General features: G+C 52.6%; 1 protein-coding gene across 1 annotated transcript in view; it reads left to right on the forward strand.

The window, feature by feature from the left end:
• The first annotated feature begins 966 nt into the window (after positions 1-966).
• Positions 967-20,778, forward strand: part of cadps2 (Ca++-dependent secretion activator 2) — a 51,893-nt gene continuing 32,081 nt past the window's right edge. The window contains 12 exon segments of the mRNA XM_076028804.1: positions 967-1,635; positions 4,953-5,066; positions 8,336-8,683; positions 8,843-8,923; positions 9,508-9,744; positions 10,666-10,787; positions 11,968-12,079; positions 12,351-12,490; positions 14,757-14,823; positions 14,953-15,061; positions 15,223-15,411; positions 19,082-19,218. Of these exon segments, the coding sequence (XP_075884919.1) occupies positions 1,234-1,635; positions 4,953-5,066; positions 8,336-8,683; positions 8,843-8,923; positions 9,508-9,744; positions 10,666-10,787; positions 11,968-12,079; positions 12,351-12,490; positions 14,757-14,823; positions 14,953-15,061; positions 15,223-15,411; positions 19,082-19,218 (2,058 nt within the window). The 5' untranslated portion in view covers positions 967-1,233.

Consider the following 20,778-nt stretch of genomic DNA (forward strand, 5'->3'; position numbering starts at 1 on the left):
CTGTTCCGCCCCGACCCAACCCAACCCAACCCCTTGCGAGACGTTTCTCAAGCTTCACCCGCAGGACTGCGTCAATAAATTACACTGGAGAAACTGGAGGAAACACTGCCTTCTAGTGGCCACTGGGACCGTGTCAGGCTGTTCAGATATAAAACAATACATTGTTTGTAAAAATAAAAAAAAAAAAAAACAACAACAACAACAACAACAAAAACCGTGTTCAGTATGTCTTTATTTTTTCAGTGGACAAAATTAGTAATATAAAGTAAATTGTGCCGTATGACCTCGTAGTTTCACTGTGTAACAACACAGTTTCAGCCAAATTATAAATTAAATGAAATATAATAAAATAAAGTTTTAGTCATTCGAACCTTCCGTTATTTTTCATTATTATTATTTTGTCCTGTTCGGACTCTGGTTCTGGTTCTGTTGAAGAACTTCTGGAGCGAAGGCACCAAAGATCGTCTGTGAAGAGGGAGGGCTCGCTCATGATGAGCAGTCCCAGTCATCAGGCTGTGTCACAGGTGGCCGTGGGTCGGGGTGCGGGGTCCCGCAAAACAGGCGGAGAAGAGTCGGTCAGGTCAGTCCGTCTGTGGGCGTGGCCTCCTCTGGTCCGGTCTACATCACTGGCGTGTGAAGCCAATCACTTCTCCTGATCATTACCTTCGTTCATAATCATTTTTGTCTGAAAACAATGTATTCTTACTTCCTTGTCAATAAAGATAAAGGAGCGCCTCCTGCCGTCCACAGATGGCTGTTTCTTGCGTCTCATGTTAGATTTACTGCAGGAAGTATTCAGTCGCTAATCCCAGTTCTTTTCTGTAAAATCAAAAACTTTGAGAAACCGGAAGTCGTTTTTCTTTTTTTTTGTCGCAGAGTTGCGGGAATTTTGTGTTTCCTGACGGAGTGACTCCTCCCCGTCCCCTTCCCTCTACCTTCTCTACCTTCTCCTCCCCCCTCCTGGCTGCCACAGGTTGCTGCTCACCTGTCTGCCATACCGACACATCGCAGACCGCACCGAGCGCACCAAACAGGGGGACTAAACCCCGCCCACCCACACCGACCTTCCGCGCCGCGGGGCTCACGGCTGCCAAACGCTCCGCCACCGCCGAGCGGAAGCAGCAGCGGCGGCAGCAACAGCAGCGGCGGCGGCGGCAACAGCGTCGGGAAACGCCACGTCGACCAACAACAGGCGACAAAAAGTCGCAACACTTGTCGCCTCCTTGCTCAGCCATGCTGGACCCGTCCTCCAGCGAGGACAGCGGCGGGGAGTCCGACCCGGGACTTCCCGGGGAGGCGACCACCGGACCCGGGGAGAGGAACCGGCGGCCGGGTGGCGGCCGGGAGGAGCGGAGGACCGCCGCACCTGGAGCCGCCCGCGGCAAAGGGGGCCGGGACGGCGGCGCGTCAGGTGGAAGGGACCGGGAGCAGGAGCAGAAGAAGCAGGAGCAGAAGAAGCAGCAGCAGGAGCAGGAGGAGAAGGTGCAGCAGGAGGTGCAGCAGGAGCGGGAGCGAATCCAGAAGGAGGAGGAGGAGAGGAGGATCAAACTTCAGATCTACGTCTTCGTCCTGCGGTGCATCGCCCACCCGTTCAGCGCCAAGCAGCCCACCGACATGGCCCGGCGGCAGCAGAAGGTGAGACTCGGCTCGGAGCACACCTGTAGCCCGACTCGGCTCGGCTCGGCTCGGCACGCTCGAGAAGGGCGCCGGTTTTCACAGGAATGGCTCCTACTCCTGGAGCTTCTGCCGGTGCCTCCACACCAGCTGTTCCGGAGAACCGGCTGCCACCCCACGGGGGCCACGGGTGGCGATCAGACGGAACCGTCTGTCCCAAAGTGTTGGCTCCCTCAGCACAGTCTCAGGCACAAACCACTTCCTCTTTGAAAATCATTTTATTTCCCTGTTCACACCAGTGTGAATCGGTGCATGTCACCTCCACTGCAGCTCAGGCAGGATGGGAGCAAACAACAAAAGCAGTGGTGTGTTGGTGGGTCTGTGAGGAAGTAGTGCTCTGATAGGTGTGGATCTTACACTTGACTTGCTGTTTGGAGACAAAGATGAGGGGTCAGGGGTCAGAGAGCTGGCCTACGGTGTGTGTGTGTGTGTATTGGTCCCATCTGACTGTGAGTCCAAACAGTGAAAGCAAGTTTGGACCAACAGTATACGTACTTGTGTTGATACAGTATGTCTATATATATATATATATATATATATATATATATATATATATATATATATATATATATATATATATATATATATATATATATATATGTGTATATACAGGCAAATATACAGTATACACATATATATACGTGTGTGTGTGTGTGTGTGTGTGTGTAGACACACAATTTGGTGCTTGAGACATGTCTCTACTCAGTGGGAGCCACGACTTTCACTTTTTCACGTGTTCGTTTTGTGCGTCTTTGTTTCCTGGTTGTGTGCCGAGTGTAGCTTTGTGGGTCTGAGGTGGAGAAACCTGCCCTGCACCGTCTCCCGCTTCCTTCTTCCTGATGTGCTGCTGCTGCTCCACAGCTTCCTGTTAGCCCGCCTCCGTCTGTTTGCGTCCCACCTCTAAATCCCTTGTGTGTTTGTGCGTGTGTGTGTGTGTGTGTTTGCTTGTTTATTTATTCATTTATCTCCGTGCTTGCGCGTCAGTGGACGCAGGCCGACTGCTGGAGTACCATGCTAAAGGAAAGCCGGGGCTGCTCGGTATTTTAAAAGTTCGTAAACTTTTCACGCGGTCAAACTCCACAGACGAGCAGTTTGACCACCAGGGGGCTCCAGTTGACGAGACTTTAAGTACCGCCATTTTTAAATGCCGCGCGTGTAGATTTTCACAATGACACATATTGAAAACTCAAGAACGAAGAGCTGCACACGTTTTTGTTCTCAGCAGGCTGAAGAGAAAGTTCAAAGGTCGCCGGATGGAGCGAAACACTGTGAAAAGGTCTTCCTGGTTTTGTGTCGGGAGAATTTTGTGCTTTGTGTGGACTTGAGTTGTTCGGACGTTCATGTCTAATAATCAACGACTTTGTGAGCGTCTAAATCTTCTCTGTTTCCGTGTCAGCTGTTTGCTTCGGGCTGGCTTTGCAGAGCTTCAGCTCCCTGTGACCCCTGACCTCCGGCCTCTGACCTCTCTCCATTCTGCAGCCGCCGCTCACCTCCAGGCAGGTTTCCGAGAGAGAGAGAGAGAGAGAGAGAGACAGAGAGAGAGAGAGAGAGAGAGAGAGAGAGAGAGAGAGAGAGAGAGAGAGAGAGAGAGAGAGAGAGAGAGAGAGAGAGAGAGAGAGAGAGAGAGAGATAAAAGGTTGGGTTGGGTCCTAAATTGCTCCCAATGCAGCGCCTCTTATATGGGTGTGTGAGTGACAGGCCATTGTGAAGCGCTTTGGGGTACCGTGATACCGCTATGTAAGTGCAGTCCATTTACCGGTTACCACTGTTGAGTGCGACGGCTCGCCGTTCCACTCGCTGCCTCCAGGCTAATGATGCCCCTGGAGGAGGGGGCGGGGCTTAAAGCTGGATCCGCCGACCCCCTCGGAGACGTCTGGCCTGGTGCGCTTGAGCGGCCGAGTGGGACCGCGTGCTTTTCCAAAGGAGGAGAGGGGGTGAAAAACAAGCGCCACCTGGAGGTGGAATCCCGACACCAGTGTAGGGCAGCAACTATGACGATTATTATTATTTTTTTGTCCACTAATTAATCGCTTAGTCCAATTATCTTCTCTGTTTTTCAGCAACTCAAATATCGAAATAATATCTTTATCTATCTTCCCATTGGTGGGAGGGGCCACACTGGGTCACTGGGCGGAGTCTACTTCGGTTCTTTGTTGACGCAGCCGTGGCCTCCTGTGTCACTTCTGTGGCTCCGGCTCTTTTTTTTCCTCCTCAGCCGCTTCCGATTGGTCCTTTTCTCTCTATCCCACCGAGCAACTCCAAGCTCCACAAGTTGGTGGGCGGGGCTACTGAGAGGTGACCTCTAGTGACCCTGAGGTCAGCTGACCGTGGTGGAAGCAGGGCCCGTGAATTTCCTGGATTTTAGCAGCAGCTGCTGGAAAAAGTGAGAGGACAGGAAGGAAGTGGCCGAGAGCGAGGCGGGACTTCCTTCCTTCCTGCGAGAGAGAGAGAGAGAGAGAGAGAGAGAGAGAGAGAAAACAACAAAGAAGAAAAAGAGAATTCTGTCCTGCTGAAGGAGGTGTTTTCACTCTCAACTTCAGACGGGGACTGAGCCGATAGAGGTCACGTCCACATGTTGCTGAGCCGACAGACATGACAGCAGCGGTGTGTGTGTGTGTGTGTGTGTGTGTGTGTGTGTGTGTGTGTGTGTGTGTGTGTGTGTGTGTGTGTGTGTGTGTGTGTTGATCCAGGGAGTGGACGTGTGTGTGTTTGTCTTGAGGGAGGAGCTCCAGCAGGCGCTAATTAATGCCCAACCAACCAACAGGCTGACAGCAGCATGCTAACTAGCTAACATGTTCAAGCCAGGCCTCAAACATTAGTGGCTGATTGATTCATCAAAGACTTTATCGGACGTGTGTGTGTGTGTGTGTGTGTGTGTGTGTGTGTGTGTGTGTGTGTGTGTGTGTGTGTGTGTGTGTGTGTGTGTGTGTGTGTCCACTCACTTGAGACTGAAGAGTCTTTCCTGTTTCTAAACTACATCCTGTAACTCTCTCTCTCTCCACCCCCTCCCCCTCTCTCTCTCTCTCCCCCACCGGTCTTGGTTTCTCATTCTCGCTGATTGAAATGCTTTGTTGCCTGGACAGGAAACGGGCTGAAAGACGACCGTCAGTTTTTCTTAAAACTGTTGAAGACTGTGTTCAGAGTTTCGCTCACCCATCAGGTTCTGTCAGACTCTAATCTTCTACCTTGTCTTCTGCTTCTCTCCTGTCCTGCCTCCTCCACTGGCGCCTCCCCTGGCTCCTCCCCTGGTTCCCCCTCTGGTTCTTCTGCTCTCTCAGGTCAACAAGCAGCAGCTGGTGGTGGTGAAGCAGCGCTTCCTGTCCTTCCTGAACGGAGAGACTCAGATGTTGGCCGATGAGGCCTTCTGCAACGCGGTGCGGAGCTACTACGAGGTGAGAAGCCCCCTGCCGATGCTGTTTCTCACTTCCTTTACTTTCCATCGCCCCCTGGAGGCCCAATGAGGAACTACGACGCTGTGCTCCAGGTTCTGTCCTTCCACTCCCTGCCACTTCCTGCCACTTCCTGCCACTCCCTGCCACTCCCTGCCACTTCATGCCATTTCCCACCACTTCCTCCCATTTCCTGTCACTTCCCATCACTTTCTGCCACTTCCCATCACTTTCTGCCACTTCCTGTCACTTTCTGCCACTTCCTGTCACTTCCCACCACTTTCTGACACTTCCAATCACTTCCTTTACCTCCTGTCACTTCCTGCCACTTTCCAGCACTTCCCGTCACTTCCTATCACTTCCCGCCACTTTCCGGCACTTCCCGTCACTTCCTATCACTTCCCGCCACTTTTGTCCACTTCCTGCCATTTCCTGTCACTTTCCTCCACTTCCTGCCATTTCCTGTCACTTTCCCCCACTTCCTGCCATTTCCTGTCACTTTCCCCCACTTCCTGCCACTTCTCTGCCATTTCCTGCCACTTCCTACCACTTCCTACCACTGCCTGCCACTTCCTGCCACTTCTCGCCACTTCCGGCCACTTCCTACCACTGCCCACCACTTCCGGCCACTTCACGTCACTTCCTTCACCTCCTGTCCCTTTCTGTCCCTTTCTGTCACTTCCTGTCCCTTTCTGTCACTTCCCAGCCATAAATCTAAATCCACAAATAAGTTAATAATAGTTGTCTGGCTTGAACTGGTTTATCATTTGTTGAAACCTGGCACCATCGACGGTAGTGAGCGGCCTCACATCATAGATCAGCAGCTGCAGCATTGACTCAGTGAAGGCAGTCGCCTGTTGCGGGGTGCATGTCTGCTTCTTTGGCAGAAGGGGCTCCATGGTGGCGCTCTTCTTCAGGCTGCATACATTTAATTTAAAATACCTTTGTCAGGCACAGTCAGGCATAACGTTAAAGCTCTCTTTTAAAGCCAAGATACGCTTATAAAATGTACATTGAAGCCGATATGTTGTTTTTTGTTGTTGTGATGTCTCAGTCTGCTTGTTAGCTTAGAAGCTAATATCTCCCGAGGCAAGTCAGACTTAGACTCCGTTTCAATCAATTGTCCGACTAAAATGCTCCCCAACCTTTACATTTTTCGTGTGCATAGCTGCTGTCTGGGAAGCCGTCATATTTGTATACCCTTCCGCTCGGCAGAGACACTATTGCACCTGTGCCACTCTCGGCAGAGATTGTAATGAAGTGAGATGGCTCACTCCACTGTAGAAACACGTCTGGCGACAATTGTCCACAATGAAATTCATAGTCGACTTTTTTTTTCATTATTGATTTTTGTCGACGCTGACGTTGCAGCCCTACTGTTGAGCTGATTTCATTTTGGGTGGCTAGCTGCAAGCTAATTAGCATTAGCCTGAGAGCTTCAGTCACAGCTTGAAGCGTCAAGAGTTTTAAACTCTTGTCTGATCCAAACCAACAGGTGCTGCAGCCGGTCAACTGTTTCCACGCTAACAACGACATGCTAAACACAGCGCGCTAACGTTTTTCCTCACTGTTCCAGAGTCAGGAATCAGCAGTGTTTCAATGAAGCTCCCACTCCCCCCCGACAGAGCTCTTGGTCAGTGGGCGAAGGCAATGACTCACCGGCACCCTGCCTGCCTGCCTGTCAGCGACCTGTTAGCCTGTCACATTTGCGGAGCGGCGCTGACATTTCCGGCTGTCTTTGAAGGCCCCGGCTGCTCGTTAAGAAGCCGTCGTCCTGGAAACCAGCGACGTCAAACTGAACTTGTCACAAACTGAAACAACGATATAAAAATATCCGCGGTGGGAAAAAAAACAAGTCTTTTTTTTTCACCTCTGCGTTGAAAGATGAGGATTGGTTCATTTGTTAAAGGTCAAAGGTTGAGCCTCGGATTGTTGTAGCCTTGACTTTACAGAACATGTAAACATGTAACAGGACATTTCCAGTTATTTTTTTTAAATTTGTGCTGCATGGCGGAGAGGTGGGGGAAGGGGCTGGGATTGGGAAGGGGTTGCGGGTGCAAAAAAATGTTTTTTGTGTGTTTTTGTGTGACAGCGTCCTGTTGCGTTACCACCGTGATGTGGTGTCAGGACAGTTCTTCACAGTTTTTTCTCTGTAGAGGTGAAGGTTTCTGTTCCCATGGAAGCAGTGCTCTCTTTCTCTCTCTTTTTCTTTCTCTCTCTCTCTCGTTCTCTCTCTTTCTCTCTCTCTGTCTCTTTTACCGTCGCCCCTCCAGGTCAGAAACTTTCAATTGAAAAAAAATTGAAATATGTAAAAAAAAAAAATAAAAAAAAAAAAAAGAAGAAGAAAAAACAGCATTGAAAAAGAGCCCAATTTAAAAGTTACAATATGAAAAACAAAACCAGATGAGTGTAAAGACTGAAACTGTCCAATGGTGGCGCTGTGGAGGACTCCCAGATTTCCGCCAGCCCTCGTTCATCATCCTGCCATATGTCACCCTCCCTCATCCCAACCGCCCTGCCCTACCTGAATAATTCACAAGGAAATTTTAAAGGCCCAATTAGTTCCACCAGCAGGGGGCGGGGCATCCCGCCGGCACAACCACTGCCGGGTTCCATCAGAATTAATGGCTGACATTTGAGTCCAGAGCGCCTGCAGAGCCTCGCCGGGTCGCGGCGCCCACTGCACACGTGTAGAAAGGTCGGCCGGCTGTTGGAGCTGAACACAGCTAGCAACGGCTAGCTAGCCGCAGTTAGCCAAGGCTAGTCTGCAACGTTTGCACACCGACGTTTGGTCCACGCGCATCGTTGAAGTTCACAGGATGTGATGTCACAGGCAGGGGGCGCCGTCCTTATCGATCCAGATGCTGGGGGGGGGGGGGTCAGGAGACCCGCAGGGCTGACAGAAGGGCGAGAGCGTGACCTTTATACACACACACACACACACACACACGCACGCACACGGGGACGAGGTTCAGGTCATGTGATCGCCATCGGTCACTGCTTGCCCTCTAACGTGACCTCCAACTGACCTCAACCCGACTTCCTCACCTCCAGTTGGCCTCCAGCCGATCTCCTGTCCTAATCTCCACCTAACCTCTTATTGGCCGCTGCCTGTCCTCCAGCCAACCTTGAACTGACCACCAGCTTAACTCCAGCTTGACCTCTACCTGACCTCTACTTGACCTCAAGCCGACGTCCTGACCTCCAGCCGACCTTTAAAATGACCTCCACCCTGACGTCCTGACCTCTGGCCTTCCTCCCCCCACCCGCAGGGCTTCCTGAAGAGCGAGCGGGTCTCCAGGATGGTGCAGAGCGGCGGCTGCTCGGCCAGCGACTTCCGCGAAGTCTTCAAGAAGAACATTGAGCGCCGCGTGCGCAGCCTGCCGGAGATGGAAGGCCTGAGCAAGGAGACGGTGCTCAGCTCCTGGATGGCCAAGTACGACGCCATCTACGGCGGCCAGGACGAGGATGAGGCGCGGCGCCCGCAGCAGGCGCCGCCGCGCTCCCACCTGGGCACCGCCTCCGAGCTCATCCTCAGCAAGGAGCAGCTGTACCAGATGTTCCAGCAGATCCTGGGCGTCCGCAAGGTCCAGCACCAGCTGCTCTACAACGCCTGCCAGGTGGGTCCACCGGCGTGGAGGTGGGCGGAGTCCCGCTGGCCCCTGCTCCTCTGGTTGGCTGGATTGTTTTAGAGCAACGGCAACACTGTGAGCAGATTGCAATGGCGTGAATGTGGGCGGCGTCTTCCTCTCTCTCTCTCTCTCTCTCTCCGCCCTCAGCTGGACAACGTGGACGAGCAGGCGGCGCAGATCCGCAGGGAGCTGGACGGACGGCTGCAGCTGGCCGACAGGATCGCCAGGGTGAGTCTGGCCCCGCCCACTGGCCCCGCCCACTGATGATGGAGGCATGGAGGTGGAGGGATGGTTGGATGATGATAGAGGGATGGAGATAGAGGGATGGGGGGATCATGATGAAGGGATGGAGGTAGAGGGATGGGTGGATGTTGATGGAGGGGTGGAGATGGAGGGATGGAGGGATGATGGAGGGATGGAGGTGTAGGGGTGATGATGGAGGGGTAGGGGTGGAGCTGGACGAATAATGATGGAGGGATGGAGGTGATGATGGAGGTGTAGGGGTGATGATGGAGGGATGAAGGGATGATGATGGAGGTGATGAAGATGGAGGGATGGAGGTAATGATGGAGGGATGGGGTGGAGATGGACGAATAATGTTGGAGGAATGATGATGGAGGGATGATGATGAAGGAATGAAGGGATGATGATGTAGGGGTAGGGGTGATGATGGAGGGATAATGATGGAGAGATGGAGGGATAACGATGGCGAGATGGAGAGATAATGATGGACGGATGGAGGTGATGATGGAGGGATGATGGACGGAGCTCTGTCTGAAGCTGTCCCCCGCCCCTCTCCCTCGCCCCCGCAGGAGCGGGCGCACCCCCCGCTGCTGTCTGCAGACATGGAGCCGCTGTACGTGGAGGAGCTGCGCTCGGCCGTCAGCCTGCTGATGGCCAACCTGGAGAGCCTGCCGGTGACCCGGGCGGGCGGTTCCGACCTCCGCCACCGGCTCAAGCGCCCCTCCATCAGCAGCTCCTTCCTGGAGCTGGGCGACGAGGGGGACACCCTGTCCAAGTCGGACGTGGCGCTCTCCTTCACCCTGGAGGTCAACTCACACCCGCCGCGACTCGCACACCTCACCTGAGCCCAGGGCTGTCGCACTCAAACACACAGCGGGGCCAGAATTTCCAAAGCTGGACAACAAGTCTCGGTTCAGCGTGGATTTGAACACTTTATTCATAAGACTTTTCAATTAACTTACATCAAAAAAAAAAGGAACAACAGGACAGTGGCCAAGACACGCAGTGATAAGAAAGTAAACGACTCAAACAAAAACAAAACAAAACAAAAAAATGGGGGCGGGGGTGCTGTGGGGTGGGGGGGCATTAGAATTACAACATTTTCATACTCCACTGTACAACCGTCTGTAATCAGGGTCGGGTAGGCGGTTCATTTGCTCCACCACTGGGCTCCATCAGGGGGTTACCAGAGTTCCCTCAGCCAAGACTCAAAATTGGGAGCGGAGTCCAATTTCCACAGTTTCAACGTTTTATATATATATATTTATTGAAAAAAATAAAAATAAATAAAAAATAGAACAGTGAACCTTTTTATATGGACCCAAACAAGCTTTGCCTCCCATCTGAATATGGAACAAGCAAAGCTTAATACTAATAAATAACTTATATAAAGCTAGACTTATTACTCTAACTTATACAGTAACTTATAAAAAAATAAAATATAAATATGAATAAGTTAATGTAGCGCACACGCTAAATCCAATTTCAAATTTGAAAAACTCGTCAAAAATAAATAAAATGTAAACGCTACCTGATTGGCCGTCGAGAACCTTCAGGTGCTACTGCTGCTTCCCGTAGAAGGGTTAAATTAGGGCAACTGCCTCTCATCCAGAGGCGACACGTCTTCAAGGTCAGCAAGAAGCACAGTTCCAGTTGCCCTAAATGAACCCTTTGACCTTGAGATGACCTGGGTGGCTGAGAACCTTCACAGGCGTTGCTGCTTGCAGGTGGTGATCGTGGAGGTCCAGGGCCTGAAGTCGCTTGCGCCCAACCGCGTCGTCTACTGCACCATGGAGGTGGAGGGAGGGGAGAAGCTGCAGACGGACCAGGCCGAGGCTTCCAGGCCGCAGTGAGTCAGCTGACCCGAGGGGAGGGGCCTTTCGCCGCCGAGCAGGAAGTCGCAGCGCGCGCACACAAAAACACACCTAAACAAACGTTTGAATGGACCTCTCGTGTGACCACGGTGATGTCATCGCCGCTCCCAGAAGTTTGGCTCGTAAAGACGATCACGTTGTCTTAAAAAAGACAGCTGTGTGTGTGTGTGTGTGTGTGTGTGTGTGTGTGTGTGTGTGTGTGTGTGTGTGTGTGTGTGTGTGTGTGTGTGTGCGCGCTGTTAGTGTCAGTGTGTTGCCGTGGAAACTGGGCAAAATGAGGACAGAGGCTCAGTTTTGCTTGTCGCCCTCAAGAGGTGGAGGGGCCTCACACACTCACTCACACACACACACACACAGTTAGGGACTTTGTTGGTGTAAGGGTATGTGATGACGTCCAATAGGGCGGTGGTGGCGGCTGATTGGCTGCAGGAGTTTCTTCTCCACCGTCGCCGTGACGACGGCTGCAAACGCTAAAAGTGGCTCGTCTGCATCGCTCCTGGAGCCGCCGGGGTGTCGACCAACCCTGAGGCTGCCTGCAGGTCTCAAGATCCCGTACCCGCTGGTCTCGGTTCTCCGACGTTCCTCCCACTTCCCATTTGCGGGAAGAAATCCATCCCATGTCGTTCAGACTGCAGACAAACAACTGAACTGAGTCAGCCGCTAAGCTCGCTAGCTTAACTTTAGCCGCCACCAGCATGCTACAACCGGCTGGACAAGGTTCGCTAAGTTTTCTGTGAGCGACTCAGCGACTGGAGCAGCTAGCTCTTCGCTACCAGCAGGACACTACACAACACAACACTCTGGGAAAGGTTAGCTTAGCGTATCACGTGGAATAAAAAAATGCTAGTGGGCCAGAGATGCTAGTGATTCTTGTGCGTTCAGTTGAGCCACGTCACGCTGCGCTGCCGTCGAGTCACATGATGCTGCTGGATCGGTGCAAATCAGCTCCGATCAAGTCGCCCAGCGCCGATATAGTCACTGTTATTATTAGTAGTAGTATTATTATATTATTATGTTATTATAAGTTAACTTTTTACTACCCAACGTTCTCACAGCCTTCCCCTGCTGTCCCTCAGTCTGGCCAGCAGGTGTCAGGGCGGAGCAGGCAGCTGCTTTGGCCTGTGATTGGCTGTGATTGGTCGGCTGTGTTTGCAGGTGGGGGACGCAGGGCGACTTCACCACCACTCACCCGCTGCCGGCCGTCAAGGTGAAGCTGTTCACCGAGAGCACCGGCGTGCTGGCGCTGGAGGACAAGGAGCTGGGAAGGGTGCGAGACCGACACACACACACACACACACACACACACACACACTCCCACACACACACACACACACACACACACACACACACAAACACACTCCCACACACACACACACACACACACACACACACACACACACACACAAACTGGTCCTTTGGGGGTCAGATTGTGGACTGAGAAACTGGGAGTGACCAGCAGGTGGCAGCAGTGAGCCGCAGGAGGAGGAGGAGGGTGTGGTTCTTCCCGACCTACCTAACCACAGGCTCCACCCCCTCAGGTGGTCCTCAAGCCCACCCCCAACGGGCCCAAGCTGGCTGACTTCCACCGGATGGTCGCCCCCAAGAGCAGCCAGGACTCGGAGCTGAGGATCAAGCTGGCCGTGAGGATGGACAAGCCCCCCAACATGAAGCACGGAGGGTGAGTCAGTCTGACACCTGGTGGGGGCGGAGCCACGGACCTCCGAGCAGGAAGTACTTCCTGTTGGAGAGCCGCCAGCAAGCGGTCACTGATGTCCCTGGAGACAGAATCTGTGTGTGTTGGGGGGGCGGGGGGGTGTGATGATGGAGGGATGGAGATGGAGGGATGGGGATGTTGATGAAGGGATGGAGGGATGATGTTAGAGGATGATGATGGAGGGATGGAGATGGAGGGATGGGGATGTTGATGAAGGGATGGAGGGATGATGTTAGAGGATGATGATGGAGGGATGGAGATGTAGAGATGAGGGATGATGATAGAGGGATGGAGGGATGATGATAGAGGGATGGAGATGGAGGGATGATGATGGAGGGATGGAGATGGAGGATGATGGAGGGATGGAGATGTAGAGATGGGGGATGATGGAGGGATGATGAACAGAAGATTTAATTATTTAAAAGAAACTGATAAAGTGTTTGCAGGTGTAAGAGGAGGGGCCCTGTGTGTGTTGAAAAGAAAATCATCTCCACCAGGGGGCGCCAACAGGGGTGTAATTTACTCCTCCAGAGCCCAGTGTATAAAACACAAAACATACACACACACACTGCACAAGCGGTCAAACTCTGCTGCAGTTCCCTATTCCTGCCGCCAGATGGAGCCCACCACCTCCTGGTCCTTCTCCTCCTCCTCCTCCTCCTGGCGGTGCAGCGGGTTTCTGAACCGGCCAGCAGGGGGCAGTGTCGGCCTGCGGAGCAGAGCCGCAGCAGCAGCCAGGTTGTCAGGTTGAAGCGGTTGCGGTGCGTCGAGATTTTGTGGAAGTCAGATTTCTGTCGGATCTCTAAGCACCAACTGGCTCCATGAAGCGGGAAAATAATCAGAATTTACGGGAGCTGCAGTAGAATTTTTTTTCATTTTTCATTTTTCATTTTTATTTATTTATTTATTTATTTATTTATTTTAACAAAACCAGAGTTTTTCATGCCCTGGAAATTTCAGGAAAAATATGCAATAAAATATTCGATATTTTCACAATGTCTTTATAGTGTTTCAAAAATGTTAGCTTTTTTTCTTTTTGGCTAACAAGACAAAAATAACGAGGCCGAGGCACTGCCTGCGTGCGTCAGTCAGTCTGCCGACTGAAGGGACCTGAGCGCGTGCAAGAAGCAGCGACAGCAGTGTGAGGCTGCAGGCCGCCAGCGCGCGGACACTTTATTAAGGCCAAATCATCGGCACAGTGCTGCTGCTTCACATCCTCGTTTCATCTGCATTTCATTCAAGGTCCAGAAACTGAAGGGTTGAGAAGACAATATAAACATAAACACGCTCCTAATGAGACTTTTTTTTTTTCAGTTTTTTTTTTTTCCAGTCAGTCAAAATGAAACCGTCTCAGAAAAAGAAAGATATAGCGTATAAAACAGTTTGATGAATTTAGAATGTTTTATTTTTTTGTATCCAAGAGGAAAAATTGTGATATATACATACATTTATATATGTATATATGTGTGTGTATATGTGTATATATATACTGTATGTATATGTATATATATGTATATATATATATATACACACACATATATACATACATTTATATATGTATATGTGTGTGTGTGTGTGTGTGTGTATATGCATATATATATATATATATATAATATATATATATATATATATATATATATATATATATATATATAAATATGTGTGTGTGTGTGTGTGTGTGTATACATATATTTAAAAATAAAATTGGAATTAGAATTGGAATTTTTCCCCAGTAGATGTCAGACTTTATTAACGGTCACTTAATTAACAGCTATTGGAAAAGACATTAATTTAATTGAAAATGCTAAAATGTCAGCCAGTAATATTTATAAATAAATAGATAAATAAATAAAGATCCCAACAATAATAATAATAATAATGATAATAATAATACATTTATCCAAAATGGGCAACAACAAAAATTGAGTCTTTTTTTGTGAGATTGTGTGATTTTGTTTTTTTTGTTTTTTTTCCCTGTGGCCCACATTGGCCTGGTGGGGGGGGGGGGTTGCCCTCTGATTGATTTTCTGGCTCTGCACTTGTCTGAATCCCACGCCGGCCATCGATCCGGGGGGGGGGGGGGGCTCCCTCCCTCCTTCACCCCCCAACCCCCCACCCCAACCACCCCGCTTTCCTCCAGACTTTGGGAGGGGGGTGGGGGGGTTGTGGTTTTCTTAGCGGCCACACAGACCCGATGACAGATTCTCCTGTCTCTGATTGGCTGTTCCAGGCACCTGTTCGCTCTGGGACAGCGAGTGTGGAAGCGCTGGAAGAGACGATACTTCGTCCTGGTGCAGGTGAGGCCACAGCCAATCACATCATCAGAGGACCGGGGGGGCGGAGCTAGAGGGCCTGACTGCAGGTGTGTGTGTGTGTGTGTGTGTGTGTGTGTGTGTGTGTGTGTGTGTGTGTGTTGGTCTTTGCAGGTGAGCCAGTACACCTTTGCCATGTGCAGCTACAGGGAGAAGAAGGCGGAGCCTCAGGAGCTGATGCAGTTGGAAGGCTACACGGTGGACTACTGCGAGCCCCAGCCAGGTGCACGCACACACACACACACCCACTCACTCACACACACACACACACACACACACACACACACACACACCACACTCACTCACACACACACAAAGGCCTTCCGATATTTCTAGTTTCTGAACTTGCTAACTTCCTGCCCCCCCCCCCCCCCCCCCCGACAGGCCTGCAGGGCGGCCGGGTGTTCTTCAGCGCGGTGAAGGAGGGCGACCAGGTTGTGTTCTCCTGCGAGGACGAGCAGGAGCGCCTGCTGTGGCTGCAGGCGCTGTGCCGCGCCACGGGCCAGTCCCACAGGCCCCTCCCACCTCCCCGCCCTGCAGGGGGCGGAGCCCAGCAGCCCACCTCGCCCACCGGTGCGTCAGCCGCCGCCGCCCCTCCCTCTCTCATTTATCGGAAAAAAAAACATATCTGTATATCCACGCGTGTACAGACAGATATCGATGGAACGCCACAACGCCGTCGGTGTCCGCGCTCCACTCTGCCCCCTGCTGGTCAGCCGCTGTCACTGCGCCTCTTCCTCGCTACGATTTAAAAAAACAACAAAAAAATAAAATAAATCTTGCGCTTTTTCTTTTTTTTTCTGTTTCTGAACTTTGACCCCCCACCCACCCCAACCCCCCGTTCATTCATTTGCATTGTGCAGTGGAAGCTCACCCTCCGTCCAGCTGAGCCTCGTCGACGCTGCGTCACCGTCCTCAATGCTGTGCCTCCTTCACCTCCTCCTCCTCCTCCTCCTCTTCCTCCTTCTTCCTGTCCTCCTCCTCCTCTTCCTCCTTCTTCCTCTCCTCCTCCTCCTCTTCCTCTCCACCTCCTCTTCCTCCTGTTCCTCCTTCTCCTCCTCCTCTTCCTCCTCCTTCTTCCTCTCCTCCTCCTCTTCCTCCTTCTTCCTCTCCTCCTCCTCCTCTTTCACCTCCTCCTCCTTCTTCCTCTCCTCCTCCTCTTCCTCCTTCTTCCCCTCCTCCTCCTCCTCCTCTTCCTCCTTCTTCCTCTACTCCTGCTCCTTTATTTTTTTCCCTTATTTTCTTTCCCTTTTTTTTTCTGCTTGCAGCGGGCCACAGCGGCTGCCGTCGCTGCCGCTCGTTAGCGTTTAATGGAAACACACGGAGGCGCTAATGGCGAGAGGTGCTGATACGCTGTTGGCAGGAGAGAGCAGGAAGAATGGAAGGTGTCCCTGAAATAGCTCTTAACTGGGTGCTAAGTGCTGCCACGCGCCGTGTGTGTGTGTGTGTGTGTGTGTGTGTGTGTGTGTGTGTGTGTGTGTGTGTGTGATTGCCTTGACAAAGAGCCGCTTGCTAGCGCCGCTCTAATAGCGATGGTATCGCTGAAGGTGCGGCGCTTTGTGTTTTTCGACCGCTGGCGTTTTTTTTTTTTTTTTGTTCAAATAAAAAACGCAAAAAGGTTAAATAACACTAATGACTGAAAACACACACACAGACACACACACACACACACAAAGCCATCCTCTTGGCGCTGCGTTCAGGAGCGGTGTTTTCTTCCTGACTGTTTGAAGGTTAACAACGGTCTTTTTTGTCCGCGACTGTTTACGCCGACGCGTCTTTGAAGGCATCGCGGCGGCTGCTGCTGCTGCTGCTGCTGCTGCTGCTGCTGCTGCTGCTGCTGCGGCGGCGCCGGTGCAGCCGCTCCGACCCTTTCAGCGCCGCCTTTGGACTTTTGTTTGTCCGGAACAACAAAACGGTGTCGCAGGTTTTGCGGAGACGGAGCTACGGCTAAAGCTAACGAGCTGAACCTGGCCTGACGGGTGGGGGTTGGGGGGGGTTGTATCTCGTGTCTCGGCCGCCTGACTCCCGTCCGTCAGGTGACTCTCTCACCCCCACCCCCCTCCACCCGCTAACGGCTCCGCCCGCCTCCTGAACGTGGACCCGTCCGTCCGCATCTTCGTCTCCTGGTCTCTTGGCTCTGACAGGCGGGTCGCACCTGGACCCTCCCCCCCCCTCCCTTCCCCTCCTTCCCTCCCCTCTCTCAACCCCCCCTGCCTCCATCGATACCGCCGCCATCAGCGGCCCCCGCCACCTCTCATGGCGGGATGTCACATGGATGTGACGGTTGCCGTGACGATACCTGTGGAGACGGATATGAAGAGATTGAGCGCACAGACACACACCCCCCCGCACACACACACACACACTCGGGTGGACTGATGAGTGTAAATAGAAACAGCAGCGCTCTGTCTGTCACCCACAATGCAAGCACGGGGACGGAGCCGCGACGAATCCGGAAACGGTCAAACTTTGCCGCTGTGACCTTTGACCTCGAGCCCGGACGGCGGCCTTTGCGCGAACTCTCGCACAGGAAGTGAGTCAAGCGCCCCCCCCCCCCCCCCCCCCGGCCGCTTGCACTCTTCGTCTTTTTATTTTTCTTTTCTTTGTCAAACGCCCAAAGAGAAAAACAGGCCGTGCTAGCATGTCAAGCTGCTAGCGAGCTGCCGTGGCTCTTCCGGCTGCTAACAGTCCCCCCCCCCCCCCCCCACCACCACCACCTGTTAGCACTCCGGCTAGTTGGCGTGCGGAGCGTCACTCGGGCCCACAAACGACCCCTTTTCTGCGAGCCTCACAAGTTTAAAAAAAAAAACAAACAAAAAAAAAAAAAAAACAGTCGTTTGCTCCAGCTAGCTAGCCAGCTAGCCAGCGCTCGTGCGCAAGTCGACTGAAAGGAAGTTGCCGACAGCTTTTTCTTTTCTTTTTTTTTCTCTTTATCTCATTTCTGCGGCTGGATGTGAGTCTCAGTCTCACCATCTGCCGCCGCCGTCGCCGTGCGTCTCACACGCGCCCCCTCACTCACTCCCCCCCTCTTGCCCCTCCCCTCCCTACCCACCCCCGCCACACACACACACACACAACAGGATAATAGCTGAAAGTTGGACTTGACACGGATCGACGCGACTCCTCGTCTGCCCCCCCCCCTCCGTCCCCCCCTCCTCCTCCTCCTCCCAATCAATACGCCCCCCCCACCCCCTCTTGTTATCGCCTGCTAATCTATATCTCTTTGTCTCGTTTTCTTTAGAGTCGCCCTCCTTCTTCGCTCGCTCACTCGCTCCTCGGCCCCCTTTTTTTTTTCTTTCCAAATTGCATTAGGGAGGCGAGGAGGTGACCAAAGGTAAAGTTGACCTACATGGGCGGGGGAAGCGGGGCGGGCGGCGCCGCGGGGCCGCAGGGGCGGGACGCTCGCCACTTGATTGGGACGTTGATTGTGCGGATTTCACTTTTGCCGTCTTTTCTTTTCTTTTCTTTTCTTTTCTTTCCCTGATCTCTTTTTTTTTCACAAACACACAAAGGGTGGGTGGGGGTGGTGGTGGTGGGGGGGGGGCTAAGAGCCCTCACGGCACCGATGGCGGCGGCGGCGGCACACAAAAACAAAAATGGCAGCGTGGCGGCGGCGTTGATAGAGCGATGCTAATGCGTCGCTAACGCTAGCCCGCGGGGAGGGGCCGGGCCTTTTCTCGGCCTGGACCTGGTTCTTTTTGTTTGTTTGTGGGGGGGGGGGGGGGGGCGGCGGCATGTGTGCCTTGCAGGAAGTTCCCATCACAACCCCCCCCCCCACCCCCCTCGCCTCGTCCTCGCCAGAATGGAGTGTGAGTCTTTTCATTTGTGGAGGCCATTAGCAGGACGTCCTGAAAGGACTGGAAGTGAACCCTGTGTTGGCTCACCCCCCTCCTTAGACCCCCCTCCCCTCCCCCCGTGCTTCCCCCCCACCGCCGCCGCTCCTTTATTGCAAGCTCGGCCTTTCAGCCGCCGCCGACCCCAAAGCCTCGGTAGCGCCGCAGCAATTGCGCTGGCTGCCATCCCGACAGGAAGTCACTCTGCGTCACTTCCTCCTCCTCTGTTAATGGAAACCGAGTGTGTGTGTGTGTGTGTGTGTGTGTGTGTGTGTGTGTGTTTGTGTGTGTGTGTTACACATCTGACGGTCAGGTGGATGATGTTTTATTTACGCTACGTCGTCGCGGCTCGGGGACTTCCCGTGCCGACGTGCTAAGGTGAGCTAACGAGCCGCTGCTGCCCCCTGCAGGTGTGGAGCCGTCACTGCGGCAGGGCGTGGAGGACCTGGTGGCCGCCGCCCCCAGCGGCTTCGACCACGCCACCCTCTTCACCGTCCTGCAGAGGAGCACGCTGCAGCACCGCATGAACGACTCCTTCTCCTGCCTGGTGGGGGCGCACACGCACACACACGCACACACACACACACACACACACACGACAGAGGAGCATTACACCAGAATGGAAGAAAATTAAAAAGTCCTGCTTCGCTACCTTCAGCTCATTGGTTCTCAACTCTCCACCCCGCCCTCACATTGAGCCAGCAGGTGGCGCTCTCGCTCCAGTCAGTGCTCCTGCCGGTGACGGCGGCTCCTCTGCTGTTTCAGCGGCTGAGCTTTTGCTCTTCACGCCGCCTGCTGGAAGGGTTCACGTCACTCGTTGCGCTGTGACGCGCTACATGCTAACAGAAATGAAATGATTTATTTATAATTAATTTGATAAAATGTGTTAAAAACCACTCAATCATCTCGGGAGGGAGCCGCGTGCTAGCGGCTAGTGGCTAAAACAAAGGTAGCTTTGCTAAGGACTTTGAGGTTTGAGGCAAGGCCAGTGGCCGTGGAAGTGCGCGCACACACACATGCACACACATGCACACACACGCACACACACACACACACACACACACACACACACACAGTGGAAACTTGTGATTACAATCATTTACCCACAATTCATCACTGAGGGAGTTTCTTTTTTTTCTTCCCCTGCGGCAACAATGGCGGGAATGACTTCCAGCAGCGCTAGCTAGCATGTATAGCGGGGTTAGCGGTGAATGGGACGCAGGTCAGACGCACAGAAACAATTTCCCAGCGGATCAATGCAGTCAAATGTGTGCATTGTGTGCTTTTTTTTTTTTTTTTGTTGTCGCCGTCGCACGGCGCCGGCCGGCCGGACCGACGGCAAAACTTTTTATTTTCTATCCCCGTCGCCTCCAAACGCTCGCTGAGCGTCTCGGTGACCTCCGACCCCGAGCTGAGAGTCGCAGCTCAGACATTCTTCTCCTGGTTTGGACGGGCGGAGTTATTTTTTATTTTTTTTATATGATTATTTTCCTTCTCCCTCGGCAGCGAGGATCCCAGAACCGCCGGCGCCGCTGTCGAGAGGTTCAAGGTTTTTTCACTTTCACTTCCGAATGCAACGGCAACAAATCAATCGATACCACAAACGCACACACACACACACAATGCAGCCACACCGGGAGGTGTGTGTGTGTTTGAGAGGCCTCCGGGGGGGGGACGCCAGGACACTGGACCACGAAGTGACATCATCGAAGTGGCAGGAAGTCAGAGGTCAGAGGTCGGTGGAGGTGGAGGAGAGCACCAGGAAGTAGTCTCATGGTTCTGATGGTTCCATTCTTCTGGTGATTCCCGACAGTTGCTGATGGTTCCCTATGATTCTGATGGTTCTGATGGTTCTGATGGTTCCATAGTTCTATTGATCTCTGCCCGTTCATGATGGTTCTGCTTGTTTTAAAGTTTTCTGATGGTTCTGATGGTTCTGATGGTCCCTGATGGTTCCTGACAGGTCCCATTATTCTGGTGATTCCCGATGGTTCTGATGGTTCCATAGTTTTATTCGCAGCAGCCAGTTCCTAATGGGATCAGGCTGGTTCCCGGGGGCGGAGCATCTTTCCACAGGAAGTCACAGCACAGTGGGCCGAGACCGTTC

The sequence above is a fragment of the Nelusetta ayraudi genome, unplaced genomic scaffold (genome assembly GCF_046127955.1).
Source record: "Nelusetta ayraudi isolate G7.1 ecotype Tasmania unplaced genomic scaffold, CSIRO-AGI_Nayr_v1 ptg000026l, whole genome shotgun sequence".
Classification (NCBI taxonomy): domain Eukaryota; kingdom Metazoa; phylum Chordata; class Actinopteri; order Tetraodontiformes; family Monacanthidae; genus Nelusetta; species Nelusetta ayraudi.